Below are 22,203 nucleotides of genomic sequence, written 5' to 3'. Positions count from 1 at the left end.
TCAAAAAATTAAAAATAGAACTGCCATATGATCCAGCAATTCTACTTCTTTTGTTTTTTTTATTGTAGCTGTATGAGATAACGGATGTTAACTAAACCTATTGTGGTAATCATTTCAGAGTATGTGTGAATCAAGCCATCATACTATATAACTTAAACTTCTAGAGTGATGTATGTCAATTATTTCTCAATAAACCTAGAGGGAATTCCCTGGCGGTCCAGTGGTTAAGACTCCGTGCTTTCACTGCAGGGGCCCATACTATATAACTTAAACTTCTAGAGTGATGTATGTCAATTATTTCTCAATAAACCTAGAGGGAATTCCCTGGCGGTCCAGTGGTTAAGACTCCGTGCTTTCACTGCAGGGGTCCAGTGGAAAGACTCCTGCTTTCACTGCAGGATCCCTGGTCAGGGAACTAAGATCCCACAAGAGAAAGGTGTGCTGGGCATATTAAGTGCTGATCACAAGGTAATTCAGAGTTACCGAATCTTTTAAACTGGCCCAGCTATTCAAATTACTTTATGAGGAGAAGACAGATTTAAAACTTAAGCAACGGGGGCTTCCCTGGTGGCGCAGTGGTTGAGAATCTGCCTGCCAATGCAGGAGACACGGGTTCGGGCCCTGGTCTGGGAAGATCCCATATGCCGCGGAGCAACTGGGCCCGTGAGCCACTATTACTGAGCCTGCGCGTCTGGAGCCTGTGCTCTGCAACAAGAGAGGCCGCGATAGTGAGAGGCCTGCGCACCGCGATGAAGAGTGGCCCCCGCTTGCCACAACTAGAGAAAGCCCTCGCACAGAAACGAAGACCCAACACAGCCAAAAAATAAATAAATAAATAAAATTTAAAAATATTCTGTTTAAAAAAAAAAAAAAAAGAACACTTAAGCAACGGAGGAGTGATCCTAAGGGTAAGAGATGTAATGTAGTTAGGTGCTAGAGAACGGAGTTTGAGACTTCTTTATTTAGAAAATATATCTCTTGACTCATAATCCCCATCCTGGTATTTTCAACCCTCCTTATTCTACTTATTATTCTCTGTAGGATTTTCCCCATAAAGCATATTACATATAATTTACTTATTTTGTTTATTGTCTGGCTTCTCCACCAAGAATGAAGGCAGGCATCTTTCTCTGTGTTGTTCAGTGATGTAGGCCAAATCTCTAGAACAAGGGAAGTTACTTAACCACTTTGTGCCTCAGTTTCCTCATCTGTACAATGGGATCAAAAGCAGTACCTACATCAGGGACTTCCCTGGCAGTCCAGCGGTTAAGACTCTGAGCTCCCTATGCCGGGGACCCAGGTTCGATCCCTGGTCAGGGAACTAGATCTCGCATGCTGCAACTAAAGGAGCCCACACGGGGCAACGAAGATCCCGCATGCCGCAACTAAGACCTGGTGCAGCCAAATAAATAAAATAAATAAATGAATAAATATTAAAAAAAAAGTACCTACCTCATAAAGATTAGATTATATGATTTAATATATATATATATAAAGGGCTCAGAACAGTTCCTAGAGCATACTAAAGAGCTACATAAATGCTTGCTACCATCATCATTCTTCTTCTTCTTATCATTATTATTAGTTCAGGCAGCAAAAGCGGCGTGTGCAGAGACATGGTGGTGGGAAGCAGTGTGAGGTGATGGGGAACTGGATGGTAGTAGTGATGATGCCCATGGGGAATCGGGACTGTCAGGGACCATATCAGGACCTGAAATCATGTTACATATTGGATTTCTCAATTATTTATGATCTATTTCTGCCTACTAAGATGCAAGCTCCAGGAAGACCCCCATGAGGCATTTGTGTGATAAATCACTGTATCCCAAGCATTTAGAATAGTCACTGGCAACATTGTCAGTGCTCAATAAGTATTAATGGAACGAATGATGGGTTAAGGATTTTGAACTTTGTCCTGAACACTATGGTGAGTGAGTGAAGCAGGTAATACTAGATTAGAGGCTGAGAAGCAAGTCATCAGTTTCTTCCAGTAAGCGATAGCAAGGGCTGAGGTCGTCATCCCCTTGCAGATGAAAGTAGGAGACTTGGGATTGGGATGAGAATGAGGAGTGGCATTCAGGAGGCGGTGCCATTCATGGAGAGAAAGGAAAGGAGCAGATTTAGGGAGAGACGAGAATCTCTGTTTGGGACATGTTCTAGATTTGTGGGTCTGAAGTTCAGCAGAGAGGCCGGGGCTAGAGAGAGAGGCTTGGGAGTCAGTGGGGCGTAAGGGGCCACTGGTGACCAACATGTTACCACATCTTGCTCGCTGTTCATGACCCTCTAGGAAGTTTGTCTCCCGGCAAGACGGGATATTCTTTGAGGACAGGAATACTTCCCATTGTAGCCTTCAGTATACAGCGTGCAACTCAGTGCTAGGAAAATGGTCAGGAACAGAACTTCTAGAGCAGAAAGGAATCTTAAAAATCCTATTAACATGAGAGAACGAGGCCCAACATTGTTCAACCACTTGCCTGTGGTCACTCAGCAAAACAGCCACAGCTCTGACTGCAGGACCAGGTCTCAAGACTGCCAGCCTTGTGCCCTTTCCAGGAGGTCACATTGCCTCAGGGCGGTGAGTTGAGGGCACCCGGGTGAGGGAAGGAGCTCGGGCTTTGGGCTGATCTAGCTTCCTGGAGCCTCAGTTTCATCATCATCAGGATTGGTAGGGGTTGACTGGGTCCGAGTCTCTTGTGAAGCAATGAACATAGTGCCGGGCACCCTGTCGGTGCTCAATAAATGTTTATTTACCACTCATTTCCCTCAGGAAGATAGGGGGTTTGGAACAACGTGGTCAGGCTGGAGCTGGATGCTGTGACCCGAAAGGCTGAAGGCTGAGCAGCACGATCTTGGACATCAAATCAGCCCTCAGCGATCAGTTAAGAGCCACCGAATAAACACATGTATACGTATAACTGAACCCCTTTGCTGTACACCTGAAATTAACACAACATTGGTAATCAACTCCACGCCAATCTAAAATAAAAGGTTAAAAAGCAAAAGAGCCACCGCTTTCCTCCAGGAGGTTCAAAGGTGCTACTAGCTCAGGCTACCTCTGCCGAGTGTAGGCGTGGTCCGTGACCCCGCCCTCCTCCTTTCACTCCCCTTTCTAGGCTCCGCCCAGCTGGCTGGCTCCTTGACGCTCCAGCCCCAGGAGGAACTGTTTCCGTGCCGGCTACAGTGTTTGAGGGTTAGGTGCTGCCAGAGAAATAACCAAGGAGGAGGCGTCTTACCTGACTTAGAAGGTAAGGTGGGCAGAAGGAGGAGAGCTGGGAAAGCTTGAGAAGTTGTTTTCTTTGAAGGAGTCCTTGGGCTCTGGGGACTGGAGATGACAGTGGGTGTGGAACTGCAGGAGAGGAAGGAGCGCACAGAGCCAGCTGGCCAGCCCCAGGGGGCCCTTCGGGCCTGAGCCCACCTGAGGTTCCCAGGGTTCTCTCACAATCCACACGTTATTTATGCAAGTCATCTCAGTTTATCAGGCACGTCTTGTCGCGTGGAGAAAATGAAACTGAAAGCAGGGCTCTTCCCTTGCAGTGTTTTTGATGGGTTGTTTTCCTTTTCTACTCTGATATTTTACCTGGGGTTTCTTTTATTATTATTATTATCATTATTGTCATTTTAATTTGCATTTCCTCAAAAGGAGTCCAAGATGTGGTATTCTTAAACGATTGTATTACACTGAAGTTAGCAGTTGGAGGTGGGCTGGAATAAATAAAGGACCAGAGAAGGAAAGAAGTTCGAAGAGACCCTGAGTCTTCCAGGTTTCTTCGAGCTTCTTTCCTTCTCTGGTCCTTTATTTATTCCAGCCCACCTCACACCCACTGTCAGCGGAAGTGTTTGCACAAACATTGGGTCCAGAGAGTTCACTACCGGGTGATTGTGCTTCCGCTGCACATTTGATTAGACCTCTGAGGTAGGGGCTTTGACACTGTCGGAGGGGTGAGATTGCTGAAAAATGGTTGCTCTGTGAATTTTGCAGCAGATGTAGTTATATAAATCTTCAGGTAACAGTTTGCTGCCATCTGCTATTTGAATTGGGTCTAAATTGCTCAGATCTGATCAAGGGCAGTTGGATTAAACTGACACCCCAGGTTCCCTATTTGTGTCGTGTGTATATGCACATGGGTGGGGAGACTGGGATTTGTTAACTTTTGTTTTCATAAACGGACGTCATTAGCTCTACCATTTATTGAAGGCTTGATATTTCCCCCTCTCCCTACTTCAATGCACTTTATATGGGGGACTGTATTTATTGTTGCCCCCATTTGAGGGAACAGAAAATTGAGACTCAATAATCTAAGATTACACAATTAGGAATAAGAGTCTAGAATTACACGACCAGGGGCTCACACTTAGATCTTGCTGAGTTGGGAGTCCGAGTTCTTAACCATACGCTACACTAGTTTGAACAGGACCACACGTGTGCAAAGAACCAGGGCTGTGCTGAGCATGTTCAACCAGAAACACAAACTGATGAAAAACACCTATTTTCTTATTAAATGAGGGTTCTGGTTTTTTAAAAAGGCCATCTGTTTCTAGTAAGAGTATGTTTATATGGCACTGGGAAAAAAATGTATTAATATAGGTTGAGAATCCTAAAAGCAATCATAGCCTTTGACTCGGCATTCAGTTCTTTGAAATCTATCCTAAGAAATCCATTATAAGATCTATCATAAGAAAACAAGCTAAAATAAGCTAAATTTGCTCCGACGTTATTTAGAATTGTGAAAAAAATAATCAGTTTGAAACTCTGTTTTAAAAGTTATTTTAAACATTTGCTTTATAGTAGAGAACTGAAAAACCTCTCTGATGGCATATTGCATAGCCATTAAAATGTTTTAAAACACTTGTAATAATATAGGACATTATTTATAGTAAGGCATTAAATGAAAGGAGGCAGGATACAAAGTTACTTACAGAGCATGAGCCCAACTATTATTAAAAAAAATCTATAGAACTATTACTAAAATATTAACAAATACCTGTTCTGGGCAGTGGCAGAATAAAGTAATAATTTTCTTGTTTAAAATTTGTATATATTTATGATATTCTGTAATAAAAATTTCTATAATAGATGTATTTTGAAAAAGTTGCTAGTCAAATTAATTTCTCGAATTCAAATGTTTTCTTTTTTTTTTACAAATTTATTTATGTTTGGCTGCATTGGGTCTTCGTTGCTGCGTTCAGGCTTTCTCTAGCTGCTGCGAGCGGGGGCTACTCTTCGTTGTGGTGCGTGGGCTTCTCATTGCGGTGGCTTCTCTTGTTGTGGAGCGCGGGCTCTAGGCGCATGGGCTTCAGTAGTTGTGGCACATGGGCTCAGTAGTTGTGGCTCACGGGCTTAGTTGCTCCACGGCACGTGGAATCTTCCCGGACCAGGGTTCGAACCTGTGTCCCCCTGCATTGGCAGGTAGATTCTTAACCACTGCGCCACCAGGGAAGTCTAAATGTTTCCTCACTATTATAAAATTATAAAGCTCCTCTCTCATTTCCAGGTGGAAAGTCAGAAGTCTTCAAGAGTATTGTCCTTCCTGATACTGGTGGTCTGTAGCCAGATAATTCTGATTTACCCTGACAGGATTTTCTAAGAGTTCCACGTCTCTTTGATCAAATCCCAAGGAGATAAGATTTTCATTTTCTTGAAAAAAAGGCAAAAAATTTGTAACCAGTGGTATTTACCATCATGGAGACCAAGAACCATAACAATCCTCAGGAAAGACCCACACCCTCTACTAATGGGAGGGCTTCAGTGGAAGACAATCATTTGTTGCTTAAAGCTACTAAAAATGAAGACATTAAGCTGGTCCAGCAATTGCTAAAAAAAGGGGCTGATGTCAATTTCCAGGATGAAGAATTTGGCTGGTCACCTTTGCATAATGCAGTACAAAGCGGCAACGAGGACATGGTGGATCTTCTGCTTAACCATGGTGCTGAGCCTTGTCTGCGGAAGAGGAATGGGGCCACTCCCTTCATAGTTGCTGGCATCGCTGGAAATGTGAAGGTGCTCAAACTTTTACTTCCGAAAGTAGCAGATGTCAATGAGTGCGATGTTCATGGCTTTACAGCTTTCGTGGAAGCCTCTGTGTATGGTAGAGTTGAAGCCTTAAGGTTCCTGTATAAGAATGGAGCAAAGGTGAATTTGCGTCGAAAGGCAAAGCAGGATCAAGAGAAGATTAGGAAAGGAGGGGCCACTGCTCTCATGCATGCTGCTGAAGAAGGGCATGTAGATGTCGTGAGGATCCTCCTTCATGAGATGGGGGCAGATGTCAATGCCCGAGACAATATGGGCAGAAATGCTTTGACCTATGCTCTTCTGAACTCTGATGGTGAGAAGGTGAAGGCCATTACTCGCCTTCTGCTGGACTGTAAGGTTGATGTCAGTGTGAGGGGGGAAGGAAGGAAGACGCCCCTGATCCTGGCAGTGGAAAAGAAGAACCTGGGTTTGGTGCAGATGCTTCTGGAACAAAAACATATAGAGATGAATGACACAGACATTGAGGGCAAAACAGCACTGCATCTTGCTGTCGAACTCAAGCTGGGGGAAATCGCCAAGTCGCTGTGCCACAAAGGAGCCAGAACAGACTGTGGAGACCTTCTTGCCATAGCAAGGCGCAATTACGACCGTGACCTTGCAAAGTTTCTTTGGCAGCATGGAGCCGTAGAAGATTTTCACCCTCCCGCTCAAGACTGGAAGCCGCAGAGCTCACGTTGGGGGGAAGCCCTGCAACATCTCCACAGGATATACCGCCCTATGATCGGCAAACTTAAGATCTTTATTGAGGAAGAATATAAAATTGCTGACACTTCTGAAGGGGGCATCTACCTGGGGTTCTATGAAGACCAAGAGGTAGCTGTGAAGCTATTCTATGAAGGCAGCACACATGGACAAAATGAAGTCTCGTTGTTGCAGAGCAACCGACCCAACAGTAATGTGGTGACATTCTATGGCAGTGAGAACTACAGGGGCTCTCTGTATGTGTGCCTCGGCCTGTGTGAACACACACTGGAGGAGCACTTGGCCGACCACAGAGGGGAGGCTGTGCAAAACAAGGAAGATGAGTTTGCTCGAAATGTCCTCTCATCTCTATTTAAGGCTGTTGAGGAACTACACCTGTCTGGATACACTCACCAGGATCTGCAGCCACAAAACGTGTTAATAGGTAAGTCCCCAGTCTTCTCTTAGAAACGTAGGGTCTTTAGTACGAGAGGAAAGGATTTTCCTGGCAGAACAGGGAAGAACTAGAGTCAGTGTGGATTGTTCAGTTTGAGGATTAATGTAACGAATCCATAGTTACAGGGCAACCTCTCCTGCTACCAGGTATAACCCGTATTCCACGTGGAGGTCGAGGATGCCAATGGAATAGCAGGCTAACCTTATACTGCCCTTGGCAAATACAAATATGAAGGTAGGTCTTGGATGGAGCCAGCTCCAGAAGTTTGAACTCTTAGAGTAGTCTGCAAGTCAGGGAACCTAGAAAGTGTGTTCCTTCAGAGAAGGTGGCAGTTACAGTGAAACTTAATGGCAAAACCGAGGTTACAATTGGGATCCAGGTTAAGATGTGACACAGTGAAACATACCGCAAGCAGGCCGAACAAGTCAGTGTCCACTGTTGCAAACCAAAACCAAAATAAACTAAAGCAACATTCAAGGATACAAGCAGAGCTGAGGGCTTCCTTGGTGGTGCAGTGGTTAAGAATCTGCCTGCCAATGCAGGGGACACGGGTTCGAGCCCTGGTCTGGGAAGATCCCACATGCTGCAGAGCAACTAATCCTGTGCGCCGCAACTACTGAGCCCGTGAGCCACAACTACTGCAGCCCACACACCTAGAGCCCGTGCTCCACAACAAGAGAAGCCACCTCAATAAGAAGCCCCCACACTGCAATGAAGAGTAGCCCCTGCTCGCCACAACTAGAGAAAGTCTGCACAGCAACGAAGACCCAATGCAGCCAAAGAAACAAACAAAAAAACCAAGCAGAGTAGGGAACAAATGTATGGACCCCAAGGGGGTGAAAGGGGGGGAGGGGCGGTGAGATGAATTGGGAGATTGGGATGGACATATATACACTAATATATATAACATAGATAACTAATAAGAACCTGCAGTATGAAAAATAAATAAATAAAATAAAATTCAAAACTTAAAAAAAAAAACAACAAAAAAACCCAAGCAGAGCTGAGTGTGAAGTCCCGGGGGGCAAGGTGGTACAGTAAAAAGAGCCTCGGCTTCAGCCATGTTTAAGGAGACTTGCAGCCTTGTCCCACCACTTTGTAGCTTTGTAACCTCAAGCAGGTCACTTAATTCTGTGAGCACTGGTTTCCTCACTTGAGACTGATAATACCTCCTTCATAAGGTTGTTATGACGTCTAAGTGTAGTATGTCAAATGGACAAGTCATCTGTCCATTGTAGGTGCCCAACAAAGGCCAGGTACTTGTCTAGAGGGCTAAGCAGAAGCAGATAACTAACCTACAGATATGCACTGACATTTAAGCTTGGTGTAAGGGACCGGGGCAAAAAGAAGATGTGGGTACTGAGAGTCAGAGAAGAGTACTTAAGGTCCTGGAAGAGAGAAATAGGTAGACGTAAGATCTGGTTTTAGTTTGAGGACAGGTGCTTGTGGCACTCCTTCCTGGTTTTAAGCAGCTTCGCTGGGGAGACTGACAAGGGCCAGAAATATGTGCAACTCTACCCAGTAAGGAAGAGTCTTTGAGGTTCAGCCAAAGGTGAGGTCCTTCCCAAGTTTACCTGCTGATCTTGATGCAAAAGGGTCACGCATCACGTTCTAAAGAAAAATAATTTGTGCCTACCTATTCTTTGAAATTTCTAGCACCACTTCTTCCATTCTTAAGCTTGAACAGGAAAGAATTGATTATATTTCTGCCTCAAGGTGGCGAACCTAGCACATACTGCAGACTCTTCCCTGTGTTAAATCCCTCAAATGATGGGAAAAGGTTTCTAAATGAATTCATAACCGAGATCAACGTTAAAAAAAGAATTCCTAGAGGACAAAATCCTTGAAGAATCATGGAGAGACTAAACATAGATAGGATGGGATTGAAGAATAACACAGGAGCCCAGGACAAATGCAGGAAGCCACAGGGAAACATTCCTCATGAAAGTAGGAACAGTGTAGAAAAGTGCCACTCCAAAGTGATGGAAGCCAGAAGCAGGAGAGGACCAAGGACCAGCTAGCAGGCAGATTGCTGCGTCAGTCGACACTAGGCAGATCAGACCCTGGGCTTCCCCTCTTCCCCAGGGACCAAGCATCTATGACAGACCTTTCTTCTACAGACAGGGTGACTGCTTGAGACACTGGGTCATTGGTGATATCAAGAGAAACAAAGAGCAGTTAAACATGCAAGATTTCTGCCAAAGCAGCTACTAAGTGGCATGTCCTGCTTCCCCCAGAGCGTCACTGAATAAAACGCAAAGCAGAAGCTCTGACGACTGCTTCCCTCCCTCCACTATGTTGGGTGGCATTAACAGAAGCAACTCGCAGGACGTCAGGGAGTCTCAACCGCAAAGTAAGACTTACAGTCGAAAATCACTTAGGATTTTTAAGAGGTGCCAATACCGTGAAAGAGATGCATGAAACAGAAGAATTTACACCCAAAGAAACATAGCTAACCAAATGTGTAAGTCTCCATGGCTGTTAAAAGAAATTGTCCCAAACCTGGTGGCTTAAAACCACAGGAATTTAATCTCCCACAGTTCTGGAGGCCAGAAGTATGAAACCAATTCCAAGGGCACCAAATCAGGTGTCAGCAGGGCCAAATTCCCTCTCTACGCTGTAGTACAGAAACTGGGCGTAAGTATTAACATTTTTTATAGCACTTTAACAATGTCTGTTGAAACTAAAAATAAAAAATTGAGGAGTGTAAAAAAAAAATCAAATGTTAGAAGAGATGTGAGGTATTCCATTAGGTACTTTCAAATTTCAGTAGCAGAAAACTCGACTCCAAGTGGCTTAAATAAGTGAAGGGAATTTATCACTTCAAATAATTGAAAGTGGTCTGTGGTTTATGATCTGCACCCCATCTGCCCCTTCAACCTCATCACAAGCAACTTTCTGACTCTGTCCCTCCTCCCCAAGTGCACACTTGGGCCTTCCTTCTGCCAGAGTGGAATTCTCCACGCATTCCTATCTGGAATTCTCTCTGCCCTCTCTTCCCCATTCCACTCACCTACCCAAATTCTACTTTCTGATCTTTTCTGTCTAGGCGTCTCTTCCTTTTTTTTTTTTTTTGGCTTCACCATGCGGCATGTGGGATCTTATTTCCTCAACTAGAGATTGAATCCATGCCCCCTGCAGTGGAAGTGTGGAGTCCTAACCACTGAACCGGCAGGGGATTCCCTAGGCGTCTCTTCCTTAAGGAAAACTTCTCCGCCCTCCCCGCCCCCCCACCCCCCAGCCATGTAGCTCTTCTTGTGATACACTTTTAGGGCATCCTGCACTTTTGGCTAGCATTTTCAAAATTGCAATTAATTTAATGTTTATCCTCCTTTAGTATCGGTCTCCTTGCCCAGAGACTCTAAACTCTGTAGGGCCAGGACTGTGTTCTCCTTCCTCACCATCATTTTTTTCCCCTCACTAAACATTTATTGAATGATTTAATGGGTTCCTTTTGGTTAGACTCTGAGTCTCCTCACAACTCTGATGTCTAAGTTCATGATGAAAGGAGTTTGAGAAGCACACAGTTATACTGGCCATCGTCCTACGTGGGGTTACCCAGCCTTCCTCTCAGACTCCTTTAAGCCACCTCTTCGAGGACAAATTACTGACTCACCCACCTTTCATTTCGTTCCTGACCTCTCTCATCCATGCATCCCTCTTTCTGAGGACTTAGTGGCTTCCTTTAAGGGAGGAAGATTCTGAAGGGGGCCAGGAGGCAGTGACTCATTCCAAGCACATGGTTTATTCGTGGTAACAGATGACAATGTCTTAGTGGGCAGTAACTAGTGGGCTTGATTTGGTGCATACTTGACGCTTGGTGCTTGGTACTTAAGCACTTGATTTGGTGCTTAAGTATACTTAAGCATACTTAAGGTGGTCTTGGATTTGGACCCTTGTTGTTTAGTTGTTCTTTAGCTATAGGATGTAGCCTTAACTCCTGCCAGCAGCTTCTTTACAAATCTGTGCTCTTTGACCCTAGGAGTTGCATGACTGGGGAGCTGGTTATACTTATCCTCATGCTTCCCCACCGCTTGGCTTGGAACAAATAAAATGTAAGTCCTGCTCTTGGCAGATACCGAAGAGATCAAACGACACAGTGCACATGACAGTGTTTTGAGAAGCAAACAACAAAGCAGATATGAGCTTATCATTGTCTTCCTCAGAGACGATAGACTGTACATTGTGTTACAGACTTATTTAAATTAATTACAGCATGGAGAATGAGGATTTTCAATGCATCTCTACAAACTATCCCTTAGATTCCAAGAATGGCGCTTGCCTGGCAGATTTCGATAAAAGCATCAAGTGGACTGGAGATCCACAGGAAATCCAGAGAGATCTAGAGGTAATTTCTAAAAACAACTTACTTTTCCATCTTTCTGCTTCCTTCTTTGTTCATTACCTTACTCCCTGTGGCCAGTTAGAGGATGTTCCTATTTCAACCAGAAGGAAAGACGTTTCCAGGCATTTCCCCGGTACTCATTGCCTTCACTCCCTTGCAGACAGCAGCATTTCCCCAAGTGGGTATGGGGTTGGCCATCGCCGTGGCCCCTTTCTCTATCTCTTTAGATCTCTCTCTGACCCCACAGGCTGAATAGTAAATACACTGAGCATGCCACAGTTCTTCCAGAATTACCGCCAGGAGATTTTCTCCAAAAGAATTCCACAATTCCTGTAGGAGGTATTTTCTGCCTAAAGACAAAGTAAATGAGATTTCTTTTCCCACTCTATTCAAACACGTGTGCCAAACTCCTAGGAGGGCCAGCGACTAAGGCCCTCTGAAGCACAGCGGAGGGATGGGATCGATCCGCAACTCGAAAGAGACTAAACTTGGCCCCAAAGGTTAAGGTCCTGAAAGAACTGTTTCTCCAGAGAGGAGACAGAACAGAGACATAGCCTCTGCTGACCACAGCTCCCAGATAGATACTGAGCTTGTCAGGGCAGCTCTCGCCTGGAGTTCTCCAGGGTGCTAAACTTCCAACCCAATAGACAAGAACTCTCCATCCATGCCTGGCCTTTCTGGTTCAGTGGCTCCAGGTCTTAGCTCCTTCCCTGACTGGTGTCCTTCCCAGTGCAGTTTCTATGCTGGCCTCCTTCCTGGTCCTTCCTGCTGTGCCCTGACTCCTGGGGCCTTCACTCTATTCTGTGGGACCTGGTCTGGCTCCTTTATCTGTGGCCTGACGTAGGCCCGACCCAAAGTCCCAGTTCCCAGCCAGACTCTGAGTATCCCCCTTGTTTAAAACCTTCTCCCTTTGCCCTGTTTATCTAAATTCTATCCGTACTTTGAGGTCTAGCTCAAATTCCTCTTCCTCTAAGCAGTCTGCCCTGACAACTCTGGCCTGGGATTATCTGTTGTTCCTTATAAACCTAAACCTATAAGCTATACTACCTTGAAGAGGTAGTATACTAAACTATACTACCTTGAAGAGTTCTCTATGCACAAGCCCATGCCTTCTCTCCCTGACCAGGCTGTGGAATCTCCTCGAGATTCTACCCGTTTTCCATTTGCTCATAGCCTGCGCCACACCCTCCAAAGTTCCCCAAACAGAGTGATAATTCATAAGCACTTTTGGCTTGATTTATGGCTTTTATGTAGGCCCTGGGACTGCTGGTCCTGTACGTGGTCAAGCAGGGAGACATTTCTTTTGAGAGGCTGAAGGATCTAAGACCTGAAGAGTTGATTCAGCTTTCTCCAGATGAGGAAACTCGGGACCTCACTCGTCACCTGTTCTTCCCTGGGGACAATGTGAAGGACCATCTGAGTGGCCTGCTGGGTCATCCCTTCTTTTGGAGTTGGGTGAGGTAAGGAAAACTGAGTGTATATTACAGGCCTCCAAGACAGAGACAGTGAGTGTATTAGTCAGGGCTCTTTATATATATACAAAATAAGGAAATGCCTCATGCAATATTGGGGCTGAGAAGTTCCACTATTTGCCATCTTCAAGCTGGTGACCCAGGAAAGCCAATGGTGTAGTTTCACCTGAATCCAAAGGTGTGGGAACCAGGGGAGCTGAAGATGTAGATTCCAGTAAGGGTCTGAAGGCCTGAGAACTAGGAGAGCTGAGGGCAAGAGAAGAGCCGTGTCCCAGCTGAAGCGGCCAGGCAGAGATGGGCGGATTTCCCCTTTCGTTCTATTCAGGCTCTCCGTAGATTCAATGATGCCCACTCACACTGGGGAGGGCCGTCTGCTTTACCGAGTCCACTGGTTCAAATGCTAATCTCCTCGGAAACATCCTCTCAGACACACCCAGAATAATATTTAATCTGGGCCCTGTGTGGTCAGTGAAATTAACACATAAAATTAACCATCATGGTGAGGTGGGCAGGAGTCAGGCTGGGAATCAGCAGACCCAGGCTTTTCTCTCAGCTTGGCATTTCCTGGCTGGGTGTCATTGGCGCAGTGACTTAACTTCTCTGGATCTGGTTTTCTCCACTGAAGAATAGAAAAAGGATGAGGGAAAAGAGAGAGAGAGAGAGAGAGCTCTCCCCTTATGCAGATTTTAGAGACATGCTTTTACTACTCGTATCAAAAGCCAAAATCTAATAGTTCTGTAAAGAGTGGGAAGGATGGAACAACCGTGATAATTCCGTCATTCTCAGCCGCTACAGGACCCTGAGGGATGTGGGAAATGAATCTGACATCAAAACGAGAAATGCTGATGGCAAGGTCTTCCAGCTTTTGCAACCTGGAACATCTGAACTTTCCACAAGTTTTGCCCAGTGGACAACTAAGGTATGAACAGCTCCTATGGTCTGGGAGTTATTCCAGGAGGAAGAATCTGTGTCATGTGTTGTGTTGGTTTTCCTAACTTTTTTATACTATGGGCCTGGTCCAACCAAGTGGTGAGAAAGGGGATTTTCCTTTCCCTCCTCCCAGCCCAGGTCCCTTCTGCCCTTTTGAGTCTCTGCTCCAGGCCAGGCCCTCCTGAGAGACTCATCCAGCCTCCTCTTTAGGATGGCCTTGTCACAGCCCAAGAGCCTTTTTCTTTTCTGTGACTCTTTCTCTCAAGCCTTGTTTTCTGAGCGAGGTCTGACTAATAATTCTATTTCCACTGTGACAAGAGCAGCTGATTAAACAGAGTTTAGCCCAAAGGAGGTCCTGCCCCATGGGGCATTCCCATCCAGGGAGACGGGCTGCTTCTGCTGCCAGTGAACAGCCCAGCCTGAGCACCCATATACGCACCTGTTTTCTGTATGAGAGAAGGGAAACTGAAAAAAAAAGAAAAAAAGATGATCTTTCAAATTCCCCCTCTTCCAGAGAAGGTCCACTCAATGTAGTGGAACATAAAAATTAATCACCATTTCAGTCTAGTCAGTACTATCAGAACTTTCGTTATTATTAATGAGCAGACATCTATCAAGTACCAGTATGTGTTAGGCCCATGCAAGGTCAGAGATATACAAAGCAGAGTACAGCATCCATGTGGGGCGGAGAGACCCACAGAATGATGGCTGTGGGATACATGCTGGGTACCCCAGAGACATGGGCAAAGCATTATGGGAAAATCCATAACTCTCAAGTCTTTGAGTGAGACCAGCAGCTTCTGTATCTTAAGCCTGATGTAGGACTCTTGCTTCTTCCAACCCTCTTCATTTCTGCGTCTCATTTTGCTTTCCTTCCCTTGCTTGCCTCTAGACCACATGTCACACTCATAATTGCTGGCTTAACATCTCTCCTTCTTGCTCCCCAGTAAGTTCCACCAGGGCAGAGACCATCCGTTGTCTTGTCTGTCATTGTATTCTTGGCATGGAGTAGGTGTGCCATGACTCTTTGCTAAATGAATGTCTATAAAAGTTCAGCTAAAAATTAAACTTGTAGAAACAAAGAGATTTGAAACCAGAGCAGGTGATAGTAATAGCTAACGATCACATAGTGCTAACTCTGTGGCAGCTGTAGTTCTCAGGACTTTGCATGAGTAACCACAGTTAATCTTTACAACAGCCTCTGAGGCAATTAGCTCCATCTTGCAGGTGGGCAAACTGAGGCACAGACAAGTGATTTGTTTCAAAGGCACAGAATCAGTAAAGGATGCAGCACGATTTGAAGCTGGGCACTCTGGCTTAAAGGCCATGTGCTAACCTGTAGCTGATAGAGATTGTCATTTTCTTTTTCTTTATAATGTCTGAGACAGAGAAACAGGACTACAGGCAACAGAAAGGAGAAATCCAACCTCAAGACTGAAGTGCTAATAAAAGTGGTTGCAAAAGTAGAAATAAGAGAAGTATAGAGCACAAAGCACAGAAGAAGCAGGTGATGAAAGCTATTGTTTCCCTTCTTTTCTCACTCTCCACTCAGTGTTAAATGGAGCATTATTTTCAGACCATATAGGAAAGTCGTTCTCTTGAAGGTTAATTATCTGGCCTTTACTTTCTGTTTGAAAGCAGAAGCAAAGTTTGAGAAAATGCAGTGGTGTTGGGTAAATTATCAATCAAAGCCCAAAAGTCCAGAGGCATAAGAAGGAAGGACAAAATTGAAATGGAGCGGAAAGTACAAATAAAGAAAAGTGCTAACTATCACTAGAGAGATAAAGGTTATGGAGGTGATGGGACGTTATCAGTCATCAGAGGTGATGACACAGGCAGGTTCTAAGGTGCAAAAATGTAATTTTAAAAAGTGCTTCCAGAGAACAAGATACAACAACGAGGAACCTGGGAGACAAGGGGGTTGAAGAAAATGGGGCTGAACCCAAAGACGCAAGACTCTATCATCGAGAGAAAGGAGCCTCAGTTTTATTTAGAAACATGAAAAATAATGGTAGAACTACTTTTTTATCCTCAGATAATTTACGTAAGATTTTATTCTGATTGTACTTCAGGTGACAAAAAGGATACCCAATCTACTGTAATAGAAGGTACAGAATTGAAAAGCGAATAGGAAAATAGAGATCCAGAAAAAAAGATAATACAAATGAGACCAAATATTAAATGTGCCAATTCCCCTAGAGAAACATTTAAAACTGGTTAAAAATAAAAATATAAAAACGTATTTAATCAGCAAAGTCCTACTGCATAGCACAGGGAACTATATTCAATACCCTCTCATAAACCATAATGGAAAAGAATGTGAGAAAGAATATGTATATATATGTATAACTGAATCACTTTGCTGTACCAGAAATTACAACTTTGTAAATCAACTATACTTCAATGAAAAATTGAGAAATAAAAAAAAAAAAAAGGCCACGCGCTAAAGCGGCTCACTGCACAATGTTATGATGCCGTCAAGTCCACCAAATCATTTACTTGCCAAGGAAATTGAGGCTCAGAGGTGGAACCCCAAATACTCAGGGCTGGAAAGCCAGAGGTTGGTAGAGCTGGGAAGAGAATTCTGTTCTTTTGTCTCCCAGTTCATTGGTTCTTTCCCTTAAACTTCATTGACATATGCTGAATTCTTTAAAAAAAATTTTCCGTTTGTCCAAGTATTTTATTTGCATATTCCATATTTTTTATTTTAATTTATTAATTTATTTATTTTAAAATTTTATTTATTTATTTATTTAATTTCAGCTGTGTTGGGTCTTCATTTCTGTACGAGCTTTCTCTAGCTGCGGCGAGCGGGGGCCACTCTTCATCGCGGTGTGCGGGCCTCTCACTATCACGGCCTCTCTTGTTGCGGAGCACAGGCTCCAGACGCACAGGCTCAGTAGTTGTGGCTCACGGGCCCAGTTGCTCTGCGGCATGTGGGATCTTCCCGGACCAGGGCTCGAACCTGTGTCCCCTGCATTAGCAGGCAGATTCTCAACCACTGCACCACCAGGGAAGCACCATATGTTGAGTTTTGATTGACTTCAAGTCTTATCTTTTTGTTTTCATTTTCAGCTGTGTTGTCCTGTTGATTTTGGTGACTTGCCCATTTTCCTGGGCGTGCAACCAGTTTTCCAGTGTGGACTCCACCTTCTTCACACGGCTGCCTCTCCTCGCACACATACGTGCTCAGCCTTTCTCACATGTGCTCCACACATAGTGCCCCCAGGCAGGCTTCTAGTCACCAGTTACTCTTCCTAAGGGACCCTCTGGCTTCATGGTTGTTGCATCTTATTTTCTTACTCCAGACTCTTTCTACCTATCAGAGCCATCTACAAGAGGAAGACATTATTAACATGAGAGCAGCTGCCCTGGGACACCTAGGGACAAGGAGAATCATGTAACCTTTGGAAACATAATTACAAAAACAAAACCAAACAAAGAACAACCACACTCACTATGGCAATGGCTGCAACGCCTGGTTTCAGTCAGGACAACCTTCTTGAAGGAGGAGATGTAATCAAGTATGAATTTGGAAGGGTGGCCACAAGGATAGTGCTACTGTATAGTGAGCAAATTTCCTCGTATAGTAGCCAACGATTTCCTAAACCATGTTTTAATGTAGTTAATTTCTATGAAAACAATTCTCTTGGAAAATAGATACATGAATTTAAAGATATTTATAATTCCACATCCAAACACAACTACAGTTAGCATTGTGGTGTACGGTGCTTACTTCCAATCTTTTCTTTGTATTAATTTGCTTTATTAATTAGTGGAAATTTTGACATATGTTCAAATTTGTATTCTGCCTTTTTGTATTAACATTCAGGATTTATTTTGTGCTGCTACCACGTTTTTGTGTAATTTTTTTTTTTAGATTGACCAATTTGTGATGAAAAAAGCGAATAAGTCTTGTAAAGGAGGCAAGGAATATCAGGACACCGTGGGTGACCTGCTGAAGTTCATCCGGAATTTGGGAGAGCACATTGATGAAAGAAAGAATAAAAAGTAAGTCATGTATGAGAAGTCATGTATGAGATGAGAATAATTTAAAAATTCCAGCTCTAAATTTATATCTGCTATTTGATGGAAAGAAGAAAATTTATTTTGGTGAAAGTCATTCCTCCTTCTGTTTGGAAAAGGGCCATCACAAGGGTCTTACAGTCAACAGTGGACATGCCCTGCAGGTTCTCCTCTTCCTTTTCGGTTTTTGCTGAGCCCCCTTGAACAGTAGGCTAGCAATTCTTGTGTGAAGAAACACAGGGGACTGCGTGGCTGGGTAAAGCGAATGTAGCATTAGAAGAGTAGCCCCGTGTTAATCCAATTAGCTTTTGCTACCAAAAATCTTAGCTGCAAACTCACAAAACACTTGCAGTTTTCAGGGCTCTTTTGGATTTCAGCACTGTAGATAAGGGATTGTGGGATTGTATTATGTACACTTTATGGATAATAAAACTGAGGTTCATAAAACTTAAGTTGCCAAAGTTTAGTCCATTAGTTGAAGAGTCAGGAGATGAATCTTGCTCTGTCAGATTCCAAAGTCCTCATTTATTCTGCTCTAGAAACCAGGGGAGCAAAAAAGATTTCCAGGGCCATATGCTATAAAGGGGGGATGCAGAGTTTGGGGCAAGAATATCAAAATATTTATGTTTCATTTCAGGATGAAGTCAAAAATTGGAGAACCTTCCCAGTATTTCCAGGAGAAATTTCCCGATCTGGTCATGTATGTCTATAGGAAACTACAGAACACAGAATACACAAAGCATTTTCCAAAAACTCACAATCTAAATAAGCCTAGGTGTGATGGAGGTGGTGGTGGTGAGCAGGCTGGCCAGCCCTAGTGCCTTTTGAATTCAGGGAAGTACTTTTTTGCTGTGTAATTCTGGGCGAGTCACAACTCTCTGGGCCTCTTGACATTTTTTTTTGTTTTTGGCCACACCACGAAGCATGAGGGATCTTAGTTCCCCCACCAGGGACTGAAGCCATGCCCCCTGTAGTGGAAGCACGGAGTCCTAACCACTGGACCACTAGGGAATTCCCTGGGCCTCTTGACTAACCTGGTTGCTTGTGAGCAATGAATTGGATAGCTGATGTGTCAGTTCCTGGTGCCATGCTCAGCATTCTCCACGTTTACAACAAAAAAAGCATATGCTCAAACTACCCTAGTCCTTTCTAAGGGTAAAGCTTAGTGGCAGGAGCTGGGAGAGCATCCTGCTAAGATTCGTCTTGTCAACTGCACCAAAGGAGTGAGTTCCTAGACCTCTAATGCTTTATGTTTTACATCAATTATCTCATGAAATTCTCCCAACAACCTTGCCAGATAGGATTAATATCCCCTTTTAGGAACTGAAGAGCCTGAGAGACTCAGGGAAATTGAACTACTTGCCCCAGATTATACAACTTGCACAGAGCGCAGTATAAATGGACGTGGTGTTATTGTTACCTCTCAGTCAGCACCTTAGAACTTAATTACTAGCTCAGAGCTCTTCTGCATGAGACCCAAAAGGTCAAAGGGGCTCTGGGTGGCTCATTCATTCATTCAATATTTGTTGAGCGCTAACTAGTATAAGTCTAAGCACCAACTGCATGAAATGCATTCCTTCTAGAATCACCTGTGTTGGTTTTCTATTATGTTAAGGCTGTATTTCTCAACTGTAGGCAATCTTGCCCTTCAGGGGCCATTTGGCAATGAAAATGTCTGTCAAAGCTGAGGGTAGGGGGTTGTACTGGCATCTAGTAGATAGAGGTCAGGGATACTGCTGAACATTCTATGATATGCACAGGATAGCACCCCCGAAACACAGAATTGTCCAGAAGAACAGAATTGTCAGTGACACTGAGGTTGAGAAGCTCTGCCTTAGCGGGCTGTGCTACGTTTGAGCTGGCTGGGAGCCCACGACTGCGGACTGTGTGGCTCACCTCACAGAGGAGTGACTCGAGTTTGATGTCTTGCTTTTGGATCTGCAGTGAGACAGTTCCAGGTTCACCCCCTCAGGAAGTCCTCAGAATGCCCTCACTTTCCACACCCCCGTCTGAGTGTCCTCTCTGGCTCCCTAGCACCCGTGGCCACACCAGAGCATGCGTCTCTCCACCCAGAGCATGATTCTTCCCCACTGGAATGATATATATATCATTGGCTCCTTAGGGCCAATGATATATATATATATATATATTTTTTTAACATCTTTATTGAAGTATAATTGCCTTACAATGGTGTGTTAGCTTCTGCTTTATAACAAAGTGAATCAGTTATACATATACAATATGTTCCCATTTCTCTTCCCTCTTGCATCTCCCTCCCTCCCACCCTCCCCATCCCACCCCTCTAGGTGGTCACAAAGCACCGAGCTGATCTCCCTGTGCTATGCGGCTGCTTCCCACTAGCTATCTATTTTACATTTGGTAGTGTATATATGTCCATGACACTCTCTTACCCTGTTATATTTTTTGATGTGTATCATTACAGCCTAGCAAAATGTCTGCCACATGGTAATGACCAATAAATATTCATTGAAAAATGAATGATCCATCTTCATACATGAGTGTAATAATACTAGGATACATTTTGAGGGTGTTTTATAATTTATAAATTACACCTGCATATTTTACCTCTTTTACTTTTCAAAATAATCCTGTAAGATAAGTGTTGTGATCGTCATTTTGCAGATGAGGAAACTAAGGTTAGAGACCTGTTGATTTACTCTAATGCATAGGAAGTGTCACTGTCTGAATTTGAAAAGATTTTCTGGCATGAAGTCTGATGTTCTTTCCATTTATCCTCACTGCGGTTGTGAAGATGAAGCTTTGTAAGGAGAGGAGCTGGGAGAAAAACCAGTGTCTTAGGTTCTTTCTGAAAAGGAGATGGTCTTGACTTCCCTGGTGGTCCAGTGGTTAAGACTCTGCACTTCCAACGCAGGGGGTGCGGGTTCGATCCCTGGCTGGGGACTAAGATACCACATGCTGTGGGACCAAAAAATTAAAAATAAGTAAGTAAGTAAGTAAGTAAATAAATAAATAGAAACGTTCTTTGGGACTTCCCTGGTGGTCCAGCGGTTAAGACTCCACATTTCCAACGCAGGGGGCACGGGTTCGATCCCTGGTTGGGGACTAAGATACCATATGCCACAGGGCGTGGCCAAAAATAAATAAATAAATAAAATTTAAAAAGGAGGTGGTCTAAAAAGGGTTGTCACTGAATGAAATTAACAAGTAGTGGAAGAAACAAACTTAAGACTTTTCTTTATGGTTGTAGGAGCAGCAAGGTTGCTTTAAGTTTTAAAAGTAAGATTTGTTTTTCTGATTTGTAGTGAATACTTGGATATGACAATCAAATGCCCATTTGTAAAGCATATTCAATAAAACTTTGAATCATCTGAATGTCTGATTTTCTCTGAGTGACATTTCTACTTTAGAGAGTAGGGATATCTACAATAGAAAATGCTCAGTGATTAATTCCTGGGTAAGTTTTAAGAAAGGCATCCTGCTCTTTAATAATGGGAAAAGGAGCCTAATTTCAGCCCTCCATTAATTCGGGAACAATACGCACCTTGGGGGTCCTTGCAGAAAAGGAAGGGTCTGATCATTGTACTCTCTACTTTAATCCTCTAAGGGTTTCTGTGGACATGCTGCAAATATTTCTTATTCAGTTGCCATTATCACAAACATTTAATTGAGCTTGTAGTTCTTGTTAGGTACTGTGTTAGGCAAGGTGATTCTGTGCGTGGGCTTGTCAAGCAGAAGTGCCAGTTACACAGAGACGAGGGGAGCTTGCCTGCCTAGAATGCACTGAACAAGCAACATAGGAGAGAAAATTATGGTGAGAATAATAGTTACCACCTCTTGAGCACCTACTGCTTTCCAGAGCCTAATGCTTTTATATATGACATCCCATAACAAACATGACAATGCCATAAGATGCAATTATTCCCATTTTACAGAAGAGGCAACTAACGCTCAGAAAGGATTGCTAAGTTGCCCAAGTTCATATGGGTAGTAAGTGGAAGAGCCAGGGTGAAAACCCAGGTCTGCAAGTCCAAAGGGTGTGGTTTTTCTGGAGAGCCCAAGATGGAGAGTTCAGGTAGGCTGGATGGTCTTTGTGAGCGTGTGTATCGGGGCTTTCATCCATTCCTTCCTATTAAAGCCTAGGAGGTCAAGGTTACCCATGGCCTTCATAGCAACCAAATCCAATGGTCCTTCTCTGTCTTCATCAACCTCACACCACAGCTGATTCAGCTGACTACTCTTTTGCTCTTGCACCTGTCTTCTTTAGCACCTGCAGCACCAC

General features: G+C 43.9%; 1 protein-coding gene across 1 annotated transcript; it reads left to right on the top strand.

The window, feature by feature from the left end:
• The first annotated feature begins 3,139 nt into the window (after positions 1 to 3,139).
• On the top strand, positions 3,140 to 20,076 carry RNASEL (ribonuclease L). The gene is made up of 7 exons (XM_036834204.1): positions 3,140 to 3,245; positions 5,493 to 7,157; positions 11,432 to 11,517; positions 12,769 to 12,974; positions 13,773 to 13,905; positions 17,797 to 17,927; positions 18,580 to 20,076. The coding sequence occupies exons 2-7, from the start codon at positions 5,681 to 5,683 to the stop codon at positions 18,758 to 18,760; spliced, it is 2,214 nt and encodes a 737-aa protein (XP_036690099.1). The 5' UTR covers positions 3,140 to 3,245; positions 5,493 to 5,680; the 3' UTR covers positions 18,761 to 20,076.
• Positions 20,077 to 22,203: the final 2,127 nt, after the last annotated feature.

The sequence above is a fragment of the Balaenoptera musculus genome, chromosome 1 (genome assembly GCF_009873245.2).
Source record: "Balaenoptera musculus isolate JJ_BM4_2016_0621 chromosome 1, mBalMus1.pri.v3, whole genome shotgun sequence".
NCBI classification, from domain to species: Eukaryota; Metazoa; Chordata; class Mammalia; order Artiodactyla; family Balaenopteridae; genus Balaenoptera; species Balaenoptera musculus.
This window is presented reverse-complemented; position numbering and strand designations above follow the sequence as displayed.